At 46.4% G+C, this 19,236-nt stretch overlaps 1 protein-coding gene across 3 annotated transcripts in view; it reads right to left on the bottom strand.

Annotated features, from left to right (window-relative positions):
• LOC120893795 (longitudinals lacking protein-like) overlaps nt 1-19,236 on the bottom strand; it is a 66,701-nt gene that overhangs the window by 31,545 nt on the left and 15,920 nt on the right. Inside the window, exons 1-4 of one of the 3 annotated variants that reach the window (XM_040295903.1) lie at nt 7,762-7,965; nt 1,292-1,548; nt 905-1,192; nt 657-810 (exon numbers count right to left, since the gene is read on the bottom strand). In XM_040295903.1, coding sequence (XP_040151837.1) covers nt 657-810; nt 905-1,192; nt 1,292-1,465 — 616 coding nt within the window. In that variant the 5' untranslated portion in view covers nt 1,466-1,548; nt 7,762-7,965. Of the gene's footprint in view, nt 1-656; nt 811-904; nt 1,193-1,291; nt 1,549-7,411; nt 7,732-7,761; nt 7,966-19,236 lie in introns of those variants that run through there. The other 2 variants (XM_040295905.1, XM_040295904.1) reach the window with 2 other exon arrangements.

Here is a 19,236-nt window from a genome sequence, read left to right as displayed (position 1 = left end):
CGTTAATTATATCTAGGGCAGGAATGAATTCGGTAAGGATGGAATTAAAATATCGTGCACTTTTTTACCGTGACAAATATTAACGGAAAACTTAAATCTCCAAAGCAACGGTTTGGTTAATCTTTTTCTTATTATCGAATGAAAAGCAACAAGAAAAGCGAACAGGTCACCTCTTTCTGTAGAAACTGCTGCATGAGGTGTTGATATTTCGCTACGATTTCGCCACATTCTTGTGAAACATTTCCTCAACAATAAAAAGCCACAACAAAACACAACCAAAGAAGTAGGAAAAAATAGGCCGTTCTGATAACGACCATATAAACACGCTTGAACACGATACTAATAATCTTTAGCTTCTACTTTTCGACGTTTTGATGGCGTGGTGCTGAACATATCGAAATGTTGCAAAGCCTCCTATCGCTGAGCTGAGCTGAACACACACACACATTACAATACACCTTTCGTGGTAGATTGTTCCGCGTGCGTGATCGATCAGTCATAATTCTATAGATTAGATATAGGGCCTCGCGCACATGTGTTAAGAAGAAAAGATTGTTGCTGAAACCGGGATCGAATGCTGCTAATGAAATTCCGAATGGTTGGGGATGGATGGAGGGGATGGGATTGTCACTGTATGTATAGATGTATATGCTTACCTATTAGTAGGTTGTTCGTATCTACGCTTCGTCGGCGAACTTTTTTACGCTTTCGCGACGTGGGACTAGTTGAACCTTCTCGCGAACCGGACACATCGGACTCGAGCAACTCGGACTTGAGGGACCGTTTGTTCTCGATCGTCAGACCTGATGCCTACATGGTACAACAAACAAGATAGAAGCGAATATGTATCAATATCTCTACTGATTTTGAAAAACCAACGCGTCCTCCTCCCGAAAACACTTACCTTGCTGGCAGGTACGGGAGGCTGTAGAGTTTTTGCGGCGGGTGCATCGCTTTGCTTCTGGTGCACGCCGCCACCTGCTGCGGCGGTCCCGGACGACGAGCTGCTGCGATTGTCGGACAGACCCTTGATCTGCAGCGACTCGGCCGCCTTCAGCAGGGCGGCCAGCTGGTCCTGGGAGATGTTCACCTCGCCACGATACATGTAGTCCATCATGGCGCGCAGTTCTTGAAATTTCACATCTTTGAGTATGAAGATCGGATGCTTGTCGTACTGCTGGGAGAGTATGGTCTGCAGAGATGCAGTTCGCAATGGAGAAAAAAAAGAATAACGATACATAAGCCACACACTTTTGGTGCGATTCGGTATGGGGGAAGCCACAGCACTTACCGCAAAGTAGGGACTGCATGCCGACAGAACGACTTTGTGTGCCTTCAGCAATTTTCCCTCGGCCGCCAACGTACAATCGACCAGTGTACCATTCTCCAGCAGTGTGTCGAACACCGAGATGAGCGTACTCTGGTGATTGTTCCATCGAAGACAGAACTGCTGATCATCGTCCATGGTGTGAGCCTTCCTTCGACCGTGGACTGTGTGTTTGTTTTATGTTGTGTAGCTTTTGTTTGTCTTGTTTATGCGTGTCGGTTCTGTAATGGGGAAAAAGATGGGAAGAAGAAAAAAAATGTTTAAAATGACGTACTTTTTTTTTCATTGATGGGAGATCGAATATAATTTCTAAACATAAAAAAAAACTCTCTATACACATCGTAAATGTATCCGCTCGTTAAATTGTTATTGCCTCTCTTTACCACAAAAAAAAAAAACAAAGTTTCTCACACGATCAACCTACGAGCAGCAATTGCAAACGATATGAAAATTAATGTTTGCCTCTAAAAACCCGCAACACATCAATTCAACCGTTCACATATCTCGTGATGGGGGGGAAAATACGCAATTTATTTGTCACTCAGTCGTTCGTAGGGGGTTGAAAGAAAGAACGGTCGAAGTTGCCCCCGGTTCGAGATTTTTAACTGACACTGGCCCCGGAGGGACAACAATTGGCGGAAAAAGGGAATCGAGGCTAATGATCAGACCGACCCAGGGACGAGAATGATCGCACAAAAAAGCCCCCGCTCTCTCAAGCACGCCAAATTTTAATAAGGAAAGCGATGACGAGACGCGTACACGCCGCCGTTGCCGAGTTCGGGGAGGGATTTTGGGCACACTGCACGAAGATATGGGCAAAGTGGAAACCGAAACACTTCTGCAGCACACCCTCGCGCCCACCTTCTTCTCATCAACCTCATTTTCCTCTGTACATATATGTATGCGTAGCGGCCTGCCACCACCTTCTCCCCGCCAGCACACGCAACCATTCCTTGCGCGAGCATATTTGGAAGAAGAGTGTAAAAAAAACGTTTCGATGTCCAAAATTTAAGCTCATTTAAGTATGCGCGCGCCTGTATGATGTGTAAGTGTGCAGTTTACAAACTTTACAGCAAAAAACAGGTCCCTCAAAGGGTGCTTAAGTGAAGAAAACGAAAAAATAAACACATTGAGCATAGATTAATCATCCGAAGCGGACCCAAAAAAATACCCTTTTTAGCTTAAATCATCTCCACACACACATCATCTCGTTGTTCACATCATGGTTGGGGACAAAAAAAACACGAGTTTGTGTGTGTTCGATAAACGATGACGTATGCCCCGCTCGAACCACAGCAAAAGCAAAAAAACGAAGTCCAATTCACTCTCTTTTTGCGTCTCGCGCGATCTTTCTCTGGCTCATTATTTCCTTTCGCGCTTCAACGTTCTCGCGCGCGCGCCAGTGTATGTGTGTGTTTTTGTGTGTGCGTGAAATGAAAGCTTAAAAATATTTACTTGTGACCCACATAAAGGTATTTGATCCAAACCAGTCAGCCAGCCAGCCGATGATACGTGCGCACACGGGGTCGAGAGAAAGGGGTGTATGATGGAGGGGGGGGGGGAGAAGGGGGTGCGAGCGGAGTTCATTAGCATGGACGCATGGCGCAGGCACATTTTAGTAGACCCCCCCCTTCCCCCTCGCCCTCTGGCTAGGGGGCGGTTGTGTGTTTTGTTGTGGTCGTCCGTCGTCGATCGTGGCCTTCCCCCATGGTTCGCACAGAACACACAAAGGAAGGAAGAAATAGCCATGACGCGACAGCAGCGGACACGCAAATAGATTTTTACTGAAGAGAATACAACACTTCTTGTGCGTTTTTTGTTTTTGCTGCTGGATGGGAAAACAGTGCCCACCAGGATGGAAAATCTATTAAAGTTGTGCACTAAATGCGTATGTGGGCATTTGTTTTTAGCACATAACACACACCCTCTTCCCACCAAACTGGTTTGAAATAGTTATTTCACCAATTCAGGTAATCGAATGCGCAGCAACCCGCCACAGCATAGATTAGAAGAGCGAATGATGATCACGTGGTGTGCGTTGTGTCGATTATGAAAAAAGCTCATATAGCTCCCAGGATACAGGGTTTTCTAGAGGTTCTCATAGTTGTGGGACACTTCCTTGACCCTTTCTAATGGGAAGTGTACTTCATATGATGGAATTTTTACTCTTTCCTATTGCTAATTCCTATTGGATTTGTCAAACAAGAGTGCTTAGCGTCCAATTCCCATTACATTAAGTTCATTTCGCGTAAAAAAGAGTCAATAAAGTGTCCCACCGCTATGAGAACTCCTGGAAAACCCTGTAATGACGCGACCAAGAAATCACAAAGATGGTGTGTGGCGACGAACCTTACACAAACACGTACGCATGGGCTTCTACAACCATTTCGACATTCTTGTGAAATAAACCCAGTGTGGCGCGCACAGAGGACGCTCTCCCTTATCGAGTTCGGGGTTGGTCGCTGCTGCTAAAATATGTAATCGATCGATAAAAGCAAGCGCTGCTGTGTAGGCATAAAACACACGCACGCACGACGACGAAGGTGAAGAAATCGGTGATCGGTAAAAAGGGTAATGCGTTTTTTTCTAACTAGAACAACATGGAATTGGATCTACTGGGTCTTTCCCATTCGTTGTGTTTGTGTTCTTGCCACACATCTAATCGAAACAGAAAGGAAAAACCCACCTATGTGTGTTGGTACTACTACTACACACAGACACACACAGACACACAAGCTCAGAGAATGAAATGCGCTTTACGATCGAGGGACGGGCTCCATACCACTCATTCTTATTCTTGCCCAACGAAAAAGGGTCCACACACTAATGCGCAAAAGCCGTATGTGCAGCGTATGATCTACAAATACGATTCTAGCAAGTTTTGTGGAAAACGGAAGGACGCGCAAAAATGGAATGAAGTGAAAAGGGCTGTGTGTGTGTGCGACGGAAGTTAAGCATCGAAAACGTTCGCTTTCACCACCGGTTTGGTTCCATTGCTTCGCAAAATTCTCTCGTACACTACTCTCCTCCGGGTATGGGCTGATCCGACAGATTTCCTGCAAACGGCCATGTGCCCTGCACTGCACTGGCGGGGACCCCCACAGCATTTACGGCCTAGGAAGGGGGAAAGAACGCACAACAGCACTACACACAAATCTTAACCTTAACGCGAGCGCGTTAGAGTGAGAGAGTGAGAGACGGGGGAAAAACCCACCACAGAAAGTAAAGAGAAAATGGCGACCCAGATTGAGGAACGACGCCGCACACACCACAGCGGAAAAAGACGATAAGCGGGAACGATGATGCACAGCAGCCCGTCAAGAGCCAGTGTTGGCCACGACCGGCCAGAGTGGGAAGAAAATGGAGAAGCGGAGCGCGCGTGTTAGTGTGTTACTTTTTCCACACATACACACACACACACGAACAGATGTTAGTATTCACCCTTCTTCTTCCCTGGGCCTGGTAGGGCAATGCGGTGGTGGTGGTGTTGTGACGCGCTTTCCCGTTCCCTTTTCCAACTATTCGCTCGCACACAAAACATCCCACATGCTGAGCGGGAACGAACGGGACGGAAGAAAAATGGAAAACGTGCTCGGGGGCCACCCCACACTTTGTTCTAGCAAAGCGAAGAAAGAGAATGTGAAAGCGGGATGATATTGATCGTGATTTCTCGACACTGTATTTTTTTTTTTTTTTGGTTTTTGCACCAAACGACGCCTACAGAGGCAGCTGTGTTAAAACGGAGGAAAATGGTTGATCAAATCCTTGACCGGATTATGAATCATTTCCTGATCATTGTTAGTTACTGGTGAAATAGATCGTGTGAGAAGACTTGACAAGAATTTATAGAACTAGATTGAAAGTTCTAGTTAGTTTGATTTAAATGCTTCAAGCCAAAATTCAATGTTTTATGTTGCGAATATTTTTCGAATCAAGACCATTAATAATAAAAGCTTCAAGAAAAGAGCAAACAAAATTAATTTCAAATTCCTTTCTACTTAGAACTTAGAACAACACCGCATATTGCCCCTTTTTCTGGGCTGAATATCTCAGACCCACTCAAAGTGTTTCCCCCCTAAAGCGCGACATACGATCCCAAAAACAAACAGAACTCTACACACACACGCGCGCAAATTCCTCTCTTCTTCGATCCATTCCTCCCTTCCCTCCCATTGATCCCATCTACCGCGTCCCTTCGTGTATGTGCTCCAGGAGCAGGGTGCTGCTCCTAAGTATTTCTTGCGATGGCTGCTTTTCCTCCCTTTGCAGCGCCTTATTTTCAGCGCAGCAAGGCACGGAACAGAGACAGAACGAGAACAAATGAAAGAGACGGAGCGAGCGAGCGATCGATCCCACTCTGGAGCAATGGAGCGCGCTGAGCCGAGGGTTGTTTGTTTCGGAGGGCCCCACCACTACCAGAGGACCAGAACAACAGTAGCAGCAGCAGCATCGTCGTTCATCGAAAAAGTACGTAGGCCGTGTGGGTCGACCGTCGCAGGGCGACCAGAGAAGCAATCACACACAAACACGACAAGCGCGCAAGTGGGAATAGTAACCAAGAGAGAGATAGAGAGCGAGAACGCACGACACAAGCGCGCGCGCACACACAGCAACAGCAGCGACACAACACACACCACCGGAGGCGACGACCGTGGCGGCGGCGATCGCCTTCGTTCATCATCATCATCATCAGCAACACACACTCTCTCTTTCTCTCGCGCGCACACACACACACACACGCACCTCTCCCAATGCTTTCCCTCTCTTTGGCCCAGTCATTCTTAAATCTGCCCTATTCTTCAGTCACAGTCACCCCCTCACCGCAACGGAGCGGGCGCGTTTTGTGTGTCACACACACAGAATCACACACACAATCGCATTCAGCTTTAGTCAGATCGTCGGCGCTGTGTATGTTGGTTGGAGACTTATGCACAGGGGGAGGGTGGTGGTTTAGAGCAAACTACTTCTAAGAGGGTTGGCTTTCTGAGAGGGAGACGTGAACATGGGGTGTCATATTGCCCATTCGATTTCGCTCCCGCAGCAGCACAAACACACACAAGTGCTACTGCTGCCATATTTTTCCGACGTCGACGACGAGGTTAAAAGCTTTAAATGCAAACACATTCACACACACACACACGAACACACGTAGTACACAGGCAAATGCGCGCTCGTTCACCCCAACGGCTCACACATCCACACACAGAGGCATGGTAGTGTCTCTAAGCATCACCCGCCTGCTGTCTTTTCTTTAAGCATTCAACAATAGCTCTCCTATCACCATCCCAGCATGAAAAAGATGCGGCAAAGAATTGAGTGAAAGTGCACATGTTTGTGGCAGGAGGAAATGGCAGCACCATGATCAGTTAGAATCACATTTTGCTCTGCAAAGTTCTTAGTGCAAGCGTCTAACGCTGACTACTAAATATCCGGCACGCACACACACACTCATTCCCATTTTTCCCATGATCATCTCCGCCACACACATGCTTATATTCCGTGGACACACCACAATCCCTGTGGAAAGACACGGGAATTCACACACACGCAGTCACTCACACACATACACACACCATAGGGGCACTTTGTTCTAGATCCTTCTATCCCTTCGAGTTGCAGAATCAAAATGTTGCTCCACACATTATAATCCGTGGTGACATTGTTTTGCGAGCGGCGTTGTGTGTGCTGAACAAATATGGCTGTCACACCACCAGCACTAGCGAACATATTACACACACAGAGCGCCCTTTCTAAACATGGTTGAGTAAAAGCTGACCATATCACACGCTACCGTCATTTAGTTCTACTACTTCTGTGTAGAAGATCTGTTTGCTTTAGACGTGAGTTGACCTGAAGAAGCACCCCACACGCCAAACGCACTAATTTGCTCATGAAAAGTTGATTAAGAGAAGAATACTTCTTCCCGAAGCGCGCCCGAGAACATCAACAACTGCAGCTGCACCATTACAAAAACACACCATTAAAAAAGCGGCAAAAAGCGCAACAAACGATTTAAAAATTCATCAACACCAAAAATATTCCAGAACTACACACCACGCACACAACACACACGAAAATACACACCACACAGAACGCGATGGTGGAGGAAAAGGCTCTGTTTTACCCCTCACACGTTAAGGTATCGCATACGATCGCGCTTGGGGTTGCTGCGCGCTTCCATCAAACACTGTACTACTGGGCCCACTGCTGCTGCTGCTGCTTACTCCAATAATACAATATCATGTGTGTGGTGTCGTGTGGTTTGGCACACAACACTACTACTCTCGCTCTCTGCTTGCAAATATAATCTACAGCGCTGCTCGCTAGCTTACATACACAACCACGTACACGGGCGCACGGCCGCGCTTGCACACACACACACACACGCGTACACACAAACACAGCACTGCTGTGATGTCGGGCTCGGGGTTTACCTTAGTGTACACAGCAGCACGGATAGGTGTGGAAGGGAGAGAGAGAAAGAAGATTGTTGTGCGCTTTTCCTTTTCTTTTTCCGCTTTTCTTCCCTTTGGGCTGATGTGCGCCGCACTTCACAACACGCCGCTTTCGAGGCCGCAACCACGAACCAAGCGACACGATTTCATGGACGCGCCGATGGCAACTGAACCTGCCGCTCGCGCGAACACCACACAAAAGGGGCCCCAAGCCCAACAGGCTCTAACGAGCGCTCTCTCCGCTCTCCCAGAAGGGCTGCACGCACACACACAAGCAGAGCACACAGCGCCGGCGGGATGCAAGCACCACGGTGATGAGAAAAAGATGGCGCATGTGGACAGAGCGAGATGCAGCAGAAATATGCCGCGAGAGAGAGAGAGAGAACGCGCGTGCGAGCGTAAGCAAAGAGCAAAACGCGCGTCTCGCACACACACGAACAAAACAGTACTGCCACCTACTTGACGATGACGATGATGATGATGCTTGGGCCTTACTAACGCATTTCTTTCCCCTCGCCACATCTACACATTCTGCAAAACCAATGCCACTCTAACTACTACGCCACACCGAGAGCAGCAGCAAGCAGGCGGCACGTGAAAATGGATTCGACGCGACCTCGACCGACACACACGATCCAGTCGTGAGGGGTGAGGAGGAAGTAACGGGGGGAGTTGAGGGGAAAACGCAGACGAATTTCATGCTAACGCGACCAAAGCGAAGGTAGGAAAAACCACATCTTAAAACACATGCGATCACGAAAAGCACGCACGCACACACACAGGAAGGTTATGAAAAGCACACGCTGCAGCACACACACACACGCACAAGTAATTCAAGAAAAAAGCCTGTCACTTTTCTCGTCGAGTGTGGTGTGGTGGTGTGATGACGCGGGTAAAGCACACACGCCCGCCGCCGCCGTCGTCAGAATATCGCCGGAAAAAGGCAGAAAAGCGCGTGTGTTTCGCTCTCGCCTTGCCTTGGCCTATCCCCATCGATGCTGCTTGACAATATACTACACCACCGCACTCATACACAGCCAAAAGCAGCCCCACAAAGCGCTGCTCTGTGCACGCGCGCGTACCCAAAGTGGCGAGGCGTTTCTAACTGGCAAATAAAAGAATCCCCCCCCACACTACAGTCCCCCCCCCTCCTCCAGTATGCTTCTTACGCACGCAGCACCAAGTATGATTGAAAATGTGGTGCGAGGAAGGAAGGAAGCAAAAAAAAGGGCGATCGCAAGTCAAGTCGCGCATACATTGACCCACGCGTATACACTACCGACCCCGACACACACACTTACTGCCCTCCTCCCGTTGCCCTTCGCACGCTCGCTCGCTCTGTGTTGTTTGCGTCAAAAAGGGTACACACAACACACTACTTTAACGTTTCCACGCCATTTTGGAATACCATGGGGACGCGCCAGCCATCATGCATGGGAGCGGCGGGCAACCTCTTTGCTGCAAGAGCGAAGAGAGATCCTATCGTTTCCATTTCCTGAGCCCTGCACGACACCACAAAAGCAGTAGTAGTTGTCGAACGATACATGTGAGTGTGTGTGTGTGTCGATGGAAAATCATCACGCACGCACACACACATTCATACCAGTCTCCAATCGGTTGTATGTGTTTGTGTAATGATCTTTTCGTCCTTTACCGTGTGTGTGGTTGTATGAAACTAAGATCGAACACATAAAACGCCATTCGCCATACTACAAAATGGAACTCTACCGCTCTCTATCGCCATAACCTTTGCTTGAACTTCATTAAGCGAGGAATAGTAATTATAGTTGATGTTTCATCGCTCGATAATGATTGAATTCATATTAAGTCAAACTTTGAGCTTTCGTTACTTTATGATTTAACGAAAATTACATGAGAATCTATCTCTCTCTCTCTCTCTAACAAACAGAGAAGTAAGCTTGAAATAATGATCACAACAGCAAAAGGATAAGAACTTCGAATAGTGTAACACCTACCTCTTTAGTAACAACATAAAACGTGCGAAAGTAATCAATAAAAGCTTCCAAAGCTGTTTTACGAAGAACGGGTGTGTCATCCGTAGTAGTAAATTCCAGTTATCCCACAACTCAGGCAATGAAATCCGAATGTTTGATTCATAAATGAAAGCCATAAGTACCCATATCATTCAAAATGTTCCCGACAATCGTTCCTAGAAATGAATTCCTCCTCCCCGCGAAAAGGTAGCAGGCAGGCAACCGCGGCGTAGCAAATTCTTTCCATGATCATTCTCCCGATGTTCCTGGTAAACACGAGAACCGTAGAACAACACACAAAGAAACAAATATTTTGGAATCGCCATCTTCAATCCCATTCGCTCTTGTTCATTCTCTCTTTTGCTCTATCTCTTTTTTGCTGCTGCATTCTGGCGCCCACCACAGGATCGGACGGAGAATTTCACTCCTACAGAGCCGAACAACAGTCAGTCAATTTCCTCCTGAGCAGCGCACACAAAGGAGTAGACAGAGCAGGGAGAAAAAGAAAAAAGAAACACCAAACCAGTTGTGTTAAGAGAGCGTGTGTTCATGTTGAAGGTACGAATTTATACACACACAACCATCGTTCCTCTTTACCTGTGCGAAACACACGGCTCGCGCTACTTCTTCTCCTTTCCCATTTTCAATGCTCCTCTCGCACTCACGCACTCTCTCTCTCTCTCTCTCTTTCATACCTTTTCGCACCACATGAACCGGAGAATGAATCATCCTTCGACCGATCCTTTGCACACTCCGTTTTTCTGCTGTAGCTTCCCTTCTTTTACAAAATGTTCCCCTTGTCTGTGTTTGCAATGCACGCGAGCGTGTTGGGGCGACGATGGCAATATGTGTGCGTGTGCCCATGGACAGGGCACATCGAGGCAATACAACATCATGGAGTCATCATCATTATCATCATGCATAGCAGGGGATCGTGCCCGTTGGGGTACTAAAGGTTTTCCTACGCCATCCATCGCTTTCCTGGAAAGGCTACCCCTCCCCAACACATGCACCAGCAGCCATATTCAAGAAGCTTCCATATCATGTATGGCAAAGTTTGACAGCGAAAGGAGCATTATTATTTTATAAGTCGCGATCATACAAGAAACATTCTAAAATTCAGTTTTGCACATATTTAACTACTGTTTGTGTATAAATTGCAACATAATTTTCTTTTCCCAATAGCAACCGTGCAGGATAATCATGGACCACACCAAAGAGAGCCAAAGCTTCCGCAAAGATCATTGACGGGACACTTTCTTGCACGAATGCAGTGTAACACACAACACCACTTGGGAACGACCATCATAATACCGAAATTTTCTTGGAAAGTGAAGCAACCCGCCAGAGTCCCGCCGCAGCACATTTTCTACCTGCGTGACCCCTAGACATTTCTATGCTGGGTGTTTGTGTATGTGTGTGTGTGTAGTTTGAGGTTCTTTTCCATTCATTTAAACCTCCTTCCTTTCCTAGCTAGCTGAACTTTTTGTTGTTGTTTTTTTCGGGAAAGGAAATGTGAAACTCGATACCGGGAACGGCCGCCTGCGCTCCTCCACGGGATCTACTCCAACCGTACACACACACACGCACGCACACGTACGCAAGAGATAAAAGGAGAAAAGACTGCGCTGTACCGGGTGGAGAGGCAAAAAAAGCAACCGACCCACGCACCAAAAAAAGAAGTGTACACTATGTCTTTCCCGCTCTAGCGTGTGCCTCGGAAATACTACACCGAGTTAACAACAGGAGACGGCACAAAAAAAGGCCAAAACCCCGCGATCCCCTAGCGACGACGACGAGCAGAGGAAGCAAAGAAGGAAAATCAAAAATAACATTAAAAAAAAACACACACACACACATTTGTGACAGGAAACTGCCCCCGAGTGTCTTCCCTTTACGTGTGCGCGCGAGTTTGCTCTGTGCGTCTTCGTGGTGTGATCGTGAAGAGAAAGGAAATTTCCATGGCACAAACCACCAGAGCGCAGAGACGGAGCGCTGCTTAACGAGAGCTGCGAATGTGTGTGTGTGTGTGTATGAAAACAATAAAAAAACCCAAGTCACAAGAGCGCCGCAGTAAGATGCTCGATCGAAACGGCGAGCTTTTCATGGAAAGACCCCAACACACACACACACACCCCCAGAGGGGTCGAAGGAAAAGCGCACACAGGCGTGGCAAAAGAGGAATGAGGACAACGGCAAAATGCACTGTGTGTGTGTGCAATAAAGTACAAGAAGAAGTGGGAAGAGGAACGATTTTAAAGTAATCGATTGCAGCGAGAAAGTAAAATGCAGGAGGAAAAGTAAAAAAACGATGCAGCAGAAGATAGAAGAAGGTGTGCAATCGAACAAGATCGAGTACATTTATTGTTCAACTTTGATCGATCAGCAGATTAAAGTTTTAAGAACAAGTTAAAATAATAAAAAAACGAATACAAGAATTATGATAACGAGTTATGTCCACAACATGTAAACATCATAATCGTTAGCTTTATTTTAGAATTTTAATCATTTTTCTTGCTCTTGAATATATGTCCACTAGTTATGCTGCTTGCGATCTCAACGACATCGGCGACAACAAACAAATATACATACGCCAGTCCCCCCATTTGGCAAATCAGGCGTGAAGAGAGGCTGTCTTGTCTTGTGCTTCAACTCAATCGACAAAAGCGACACATGGGTCAAAAAGAAGGGGTCTCTCCTCCGAATTGGGGGAAAAAGGCACCACGAAATAAAAAAGGAAAACAAAATACAACCTCCCCAAAAACTTAAGATCCACTACCATCCACCCACCTGCACTTGCCACCCCCTCTTGGGGGGGGACCTTACTACTGGGAGAGATTGTTGTTCGGCTAACCAGTGTGACAGAAAAAAACGGCACACACTACACACAATCCCTCCCCCCCTCCTTTGCACCACTCACACCGGAGTACCATGAAAAGGAAAAGGAAAAAGAAGAAAAATCCTACCACATAGCCCACCACCACACCTCGATCGTCACACAGCGAGAGAGCCGAGCGCGAAAGAAAGCCAGACGGAAAAAAGGGCGACACAAACAACTCAGAAAAAGGCAAAAGAGAAGACAAGAGAAAGAAGAAGACGAAGAAGAAGGAGGAGGAGGCCAAAAAAGTTTCAGGAACAAGGAGCACAGCGCACCACCGGAGCCGGGTCTCCGTCGAGAGATAAATACGAACCCGAAAAATGCACACACCGAAAAAAGACACTCCGCAGCAGCAGCAGGCAAACGCTGGTCCCCAGTAAGAAGATTGTCAGAAAGAAGAGAAGAAGAAAACAAGAAAACAAGAGGAAAGAAGGGAAAAAACTGCTTAAGCTCTCGCTAAAGCTTGTGTAAAGCCCCGCCGCCCGGTGCGCCCCGCTCAAAAACGGACGGGGGAAAAAAGGAACAGGGAAAAAGAAACGACGACGCGAGAAAACTACCCACACACTCACGAGACGACACATAAGCTGCGGACCAGCAGCACCTCCAATCCCCCCATCACTGGTGGGGGGGGGGGTCATGGGTCGGTAATATTGGGGGGACACGGTAGAGGTGACAGGACGGAAGACGATGACGGTTGTGTTCCACACATCGCCATCATATGCGCGGCTCGCCCAAAAGGATGGAAAAGGTGTGTGTGCGTGTGTGTGCACGTGTGTGGAATGAGGAAAAAGGCAAAGCGAGAAGGAAGGGGGCAAAGGGAGTGACAAGAGACCCAAAAAAAAAAATGAGGCAAAAGGATGGAGGAGATATAATATTGCAAGAGATTTGGGTCTTTCTTATGTTGCTGCTGCTGCTGCTGGATAAGTGTGTAGGTTGATGATCTTTTCTTCGAAGAGCGATCGAACGAAGAGTCTGACCCTCCTCTCTCGTCTTTTTTTTGGAAGGCATGACAAACAGCAACAACAGAGCGGGGGTGTAGTTAAAGGCAGGTTTTTCTACCCCCCAAACTGTAGAGCCACAACAGAACGATCTCTGTTGACGAAGAAAAATGATGTTGACGGTTCCCGTTCGCTTTTTCCACCTTTACTTTGTACTAGGCATAGTACTACAAATTGTCACTTCTTCTTTACATTATTTGCTTGTGTTTGGTTGCTTGTAATTGCAAGAACCCAAAAAATCACACTAAAATCTCTTGCTTTGTCAGCTCTTAACCACTGGTGTGTTGGTGATCGGGTTGGGCGTCTTTACTCCACTGTCTTCTCCTCCAACAAGCGTTGCGGTAATGGCGAAGGAAAAGAGTTGCTATTGTGTTTTGCAAACGACAACACACGGCAGCCAGCATCCGAAAAAAAACCCTCACGCAGGTGTGTCTCTGTTTGTCGCGCGGCGAAAATGAAGGGGGGCTGATTGAAAATTAAAAGAGAAAATACACACAGGCAGAAGAAAGAAACCGGAGACCCTCGACCGCATCACCAACCGCTACACTCACTCCCTCCCCCTCTCCTACCGGAAAGGGGAGCAGCGGCAGCACAGCTGCTCCGGCGGGGGACGACTTAAACCACAAACAAAAAATGAGCAACCTGGTTTTAAAATATTTGGCTGGCTTCCCTTTTTTTGTTTCATGCGCCCCGCCACACCAAAACCCTCGCTCCTTCCAGCTCACTGATCAATTCGTTTGTCTGTGTGTTTGTGTTGTGGTTTGGCTGTGGCATTTTCCTCATCGAACGCAACGGAGTTTGGAAAAGGAATGACAGTATGAGTTCAACAGGAAGCGCAGAAAATGCTTAAATTAGTGTCAATAAATAATTATTAAATAAAAAGAAAGAAAAAAACATTAATTTGATTTGTTGTAGAGTTTTAAAAGCTGTTCTTGATCTTTGTGCGCTTTTTCACCTTCATAAAATGCTGTTTTAAATTAAACTAAAAACAAAGTGCATCGTAACATGATGATCATCGACCCCACGATTGCAATGATGAAGCCAAACCATACCCAACAATGCAGCTCACACTACAGCGCACACACACACAGGATCACCTCCTCTTCGCGGTCTCCCGTGTATCCCTTCTTGGTTGATGTTGTTGAATATCCGCTTTTTTTCTTTTTTTTTGTTGCTCGAGTATATGCGCCGCTGCGCATAAAATGGCTGCGTTTTCATTTTAATTCCCCCCCCCCCTCTCGCTCGAGAGCCCTCATCCCCCGGAGGCACCCTTTTTCCAGGCGCACAGCACACACACATACACACATAGAACGGAGAGAGCTTGTTGTTCGTAGCATGTATAAGGGTTGGAAAGAAAGAGAAGCGAGCACGCACACATCCTAAAGGCACTACTAACCAACAGGGAGAGCGCGCGACGATGACGCGAAAAATATCATCATCGTCAGCAGGCGCAGCAGCACACAATATCACCATCATCATCATCATCATTTGGGCATCGTCAAATCGTGCTTGCTGCTGCTGCTGCTCCGTGTGGGGTTGGTTGTTGCCGCCTTATTATGCGCATGAGCATTTGGGCCCAATCGCATTTTGCAACGGCCATAGAGAGTGGTGTGTGCGTGCGTTTGTAGATCCTCTCTCTCCCCTCGCTACATTACATACGTGTGACGACGACCTCCGGATGGCACGACGTTAACAGAACGGGAAAAATAAGCAAAGGGAAGTCGCATAATAGCAAGAAGAAAAGCTTCTCGGCGAGGATTGCTGCTTGCGAAAAGATGGAAAAGCGGCGTCGTTTTAAATTGTTTGAGGAGCACCCACACTACTACTTGCAAGTAGTGTGTGTGGACGATACAATCCCTCAGAAGTTAGAAATGAGAGATATTTTGTGTGTGTGGAAGAGAGCATAATAACAACAGCAGAGTTTTCCACCAGTTTCGGTATGATCGTTCCGATAAGAAATTCTTTTTAACTGCGCATAGACCAAATTTTGATCAAGAAAAAACCAACAAGCAGCATACATTTTCATCAAGCCTCTCACACACAATTCCTTAGTTAAATACATACATACACATGTATACAGAACGACATCAGCACAATCGAAGGGAAAATCAACCCCAATCTTACGCCTGTGATCTTTAGAAGCAGTGAATCGAAAAAAGGGACACCCTTGTGTATGTGTACCACACACAACCAACCTACGTCATTGACCCAGGAAACCCACACACACACACACACACTGTCGAACGAAATCCCCCCTGCTTTTAATGGGGTTGAAATTCGCAACAGGATCCTGGCGGCATCGACTTTCCGTCAGCCAGAGTGTGTATACGATCTCCCCCTTGATATTTTCCCACTGCATGCGCGTGACCAACGCTCACTGCTGATTCACACACCACCACCAAGGGACAAACAACGCACACCACCGAGAGCTAGGGGGAAAAGCTAGCAGCAGCAGTGTTAGTGTGTGTGTGGTTGCGTTGTGGAGTTTATGTTGCAGGCAGGAGCGATCCAGGATCCTTTTCCCGATTTGCTCGCTGGCACGATGATGATGATGATGACGATGTTCGCATTCAACACACCAACACACACACACAGTTCAGTGTTGTGTGTTGGTGTGCGCTGTACAGAGAGTGTAATGGTCCTCCAGAGCAAGGATTTTCTGCCCCGTTTCACGACAGAGATTACAACCGAAACAGAGGGGCGCAAAAACGGCACACGAACGCGCGCGCGGCAAAGGAAAGGGATACGCATATGGCTGGCGGCGTTTTTTGGGGTGAAAGGTACAGTACTGACAAAAGTGTGGAAGAAAACCCTCCACTGTGTCTAGTAGTGGGTAAAAGGCTCGTCTCGCTGCTACGATGCTACTGCGCTGTGCCCCCCTTTTTACTACCCTTCCATCATCGTGCGCACGTACAATCCACGGAGGGACGGCCAAATGAGTAGACAGACACAGCGCGCACGCCAGCCAGCAGGGTGAATGCAACGCAACAAACGATAGAAGAAAAAAAAATACAATACTTCCTCGTCGTCGGAAAAGCGAACTTGAAATTGTAAGCCAGACCAGAGGGGTAGCGAGGCACAAGCGTGTAACGATGTGAGAAGGGATGGTGTAAACAACACTCGCATCTGCTGTTCAACAACTTCCTCAAACACAGGGCGGCCACACGTATCTGCCTGTTGGAGCAGCACTTTTTGGGTAAAAGAAAAACCGCCTCAGAACATTCGTAAAAGGACGCTTTGCTGTTTGGTTTGCTGGTAGTATGAGTTCGTTGGTTGATTGAAATAAATTTGGATGATGTGTATGTGAGGCTTTTAAACTCAATACTAAGATCCAATGCTTTTTGCAATCTTTAGTAAAGATCGAATCTTACTTCAAAAATGTGATGTCCTTTCGAACACAATACAAAACCCAAACAAGAATTACCTCGTTTTGGAGCCCAAATAAACAATGTTAAGCAGCTTTGGAACATTGTTCAACGATAAGTACACATTTGAGGTCCAACTGAATTCCTGATGCCTATCTGAACTTCGTTCAATCGTAACTAAACAAGTGAAACCTCGAAATGGTTCCGTTTGCTGTATCGAGTTTAGACTTTTATATGTGCCTTCATTTACAAAAATAGTTTTAATTTGATTGTCAAGAACTTATCCCGATACCTTCAAAAATTATAATTGGCTTTTAAATTAGTGGAAAATTAATTGAAAAGGAAGCTCCAAACAATTCAATTTCAACAAAAATAACATCAAAGAAACGAACCTGGGTAATATAAACGTACGTTGCATATTGCAAATGCAAAGCAAATGTTTAGTTACGATTGAACAATGCTCAGAATTTAAGTTGGCCGCCAAATGTTTACTTTGTAGCTGAACAATGTTCAAAAGCACCTGAACATTGTTTACTTGGGTTCGGAAAAGGTGTATGCTTATTTTGAAGGTAATTAAAACGATCGTATAAACTACAAAACCATTTATATCTGGTCCAACTGTTCGAAAGATGGTGTAAGTGACGAGAACATTAAATGTTTGACGGAACGAGTTGTTAGTAATTGTTTCACCAATCTCTTTATCAGTCGCTTGATTAATCCCAAACAATCCAATCCAAGATACAAGATAGACAAGCGATATAGTAGCAATAGACAATAACTATAAAGACAAAAGTTTGCAAAGATTTCACTGATCTCTTTGACATACTTTCGTAGCAACAAAACGATCCCAATTAGCGATTTTGGTGCTTTGGGTAGACAGTATGTAAGTACTTTGAGAACGCTTTAAATGTTTTCTATCCGTACTTTTTGGAAGACGCGCTATCGTGCTATAATTATGTTGTTTTGGGCTGTTTTGACAGATAAGATCGCACCTGACTTTTTTACCTTAATAATATCAAGAAAAAACAGGAAAAGGTTAGGCCGTTGAACTTCTTCCCAAATTTAAGAACAACATACGCATAAAATTTGCGAAATACTCAAGAGGAACAGTTTGTATGTGGTATTATCTCCACCGGTTATCCCTTAGACATGCTCTCTATGTTAACAAATATTTCCAATGAAATTGTTGAAGGAACCTATCTTCCATATCAAAAGGAAACATCTGAGAGTGTGGAACACTTATTTCGCAAAAGAGTACATGAAAGACTTGAATGCTTTTTTTTGGGACAAGAGATCGTATTAAAAATGCAATATTCCTTTTCTGGGAGGGGACATACCACACGGGTTGTAATCAATTTCCCAACCCCCTGCCTACCATTGCATTGATACAACAATGCTCTCGTTTGTTTCACACACACACATCCGCCGCTCCACGCTTCAATCCGAACCGGGGGTGATGGGTGATGCACAATCATGACAGATCGCACAGTGACAGGCACACACGTCACACGCTGAATCCAACCAAAAATCAAGGGAAACTTTGCCCGCAGATGGATTGCGAGGAGAACGTTCGCAGTTGGCCTCTTTCCATGTCCGTGTCCTCGAGTGGTGCTCAAACTTGAACGTGCAACACAAACGCGTGATCCCAACGCGTATTGCATGGGGTAGAGAAAAGCGTTCCAGGCACGAACACAAAAAAGCCCATGCCCTGTGTAACCACAGCGTTATCGCTCCGCGTCTTCTACTCCCCGTCGTAGCTTTCAAGAATATGCTGGGAAGGGACACACATCCGGCAGACAAACAAAAGGAGATGCTCTCTACCTCCTATACGGGGCCCCGTTGTAGTCTATCGGCTCCCTCTTTTGTGCTGGTTCCTGCCTGGTACCCCCCAATAAAAATTAAAACATACACACACACACACGGTTGGCGTGGCTGACGGTTTGTAATGTTCCCAGTTTTCCAAACCGTTACCTACAACAACATCAGCAACTGCCGACCGTTCCGAAGGGGGATGCTAGAAGCTTCCCTTCGATGAAACAGGACGCACACATTCACTACAGGGACAGCGAGAAGCTGCGCGCGTGTTTGTGTGCGTTTGTAGCTAAAAGCAAGGCACAAGAACAAATCCCAATAGCTTGTCCAGACCCTTGTGTTTCATATTAGATATACTGGACTCGGTACGAATACTACAGCCAAGCGGAACACGCAAAAGATGCCCT

The sequence above is a fragment of the Anopheles arabiensis genome, chromosome 2 (genome assembly GCF_016920715.1).
Source record: "Anopheles arabiensis isolate DONGOLA chromosome 2, AaraD3, whole genome shotgun sequence".
In the NCBI taxonomy this organism is placed as follows: Eukaryota; Metazoa; Arthropoda; class Insecta; order Diptera; family Culicidae; genus Anopheles; species Anopheles arabiensis.
This window is presented reverse-complemented; position numbering and strand designations above follow the sequence as displayed.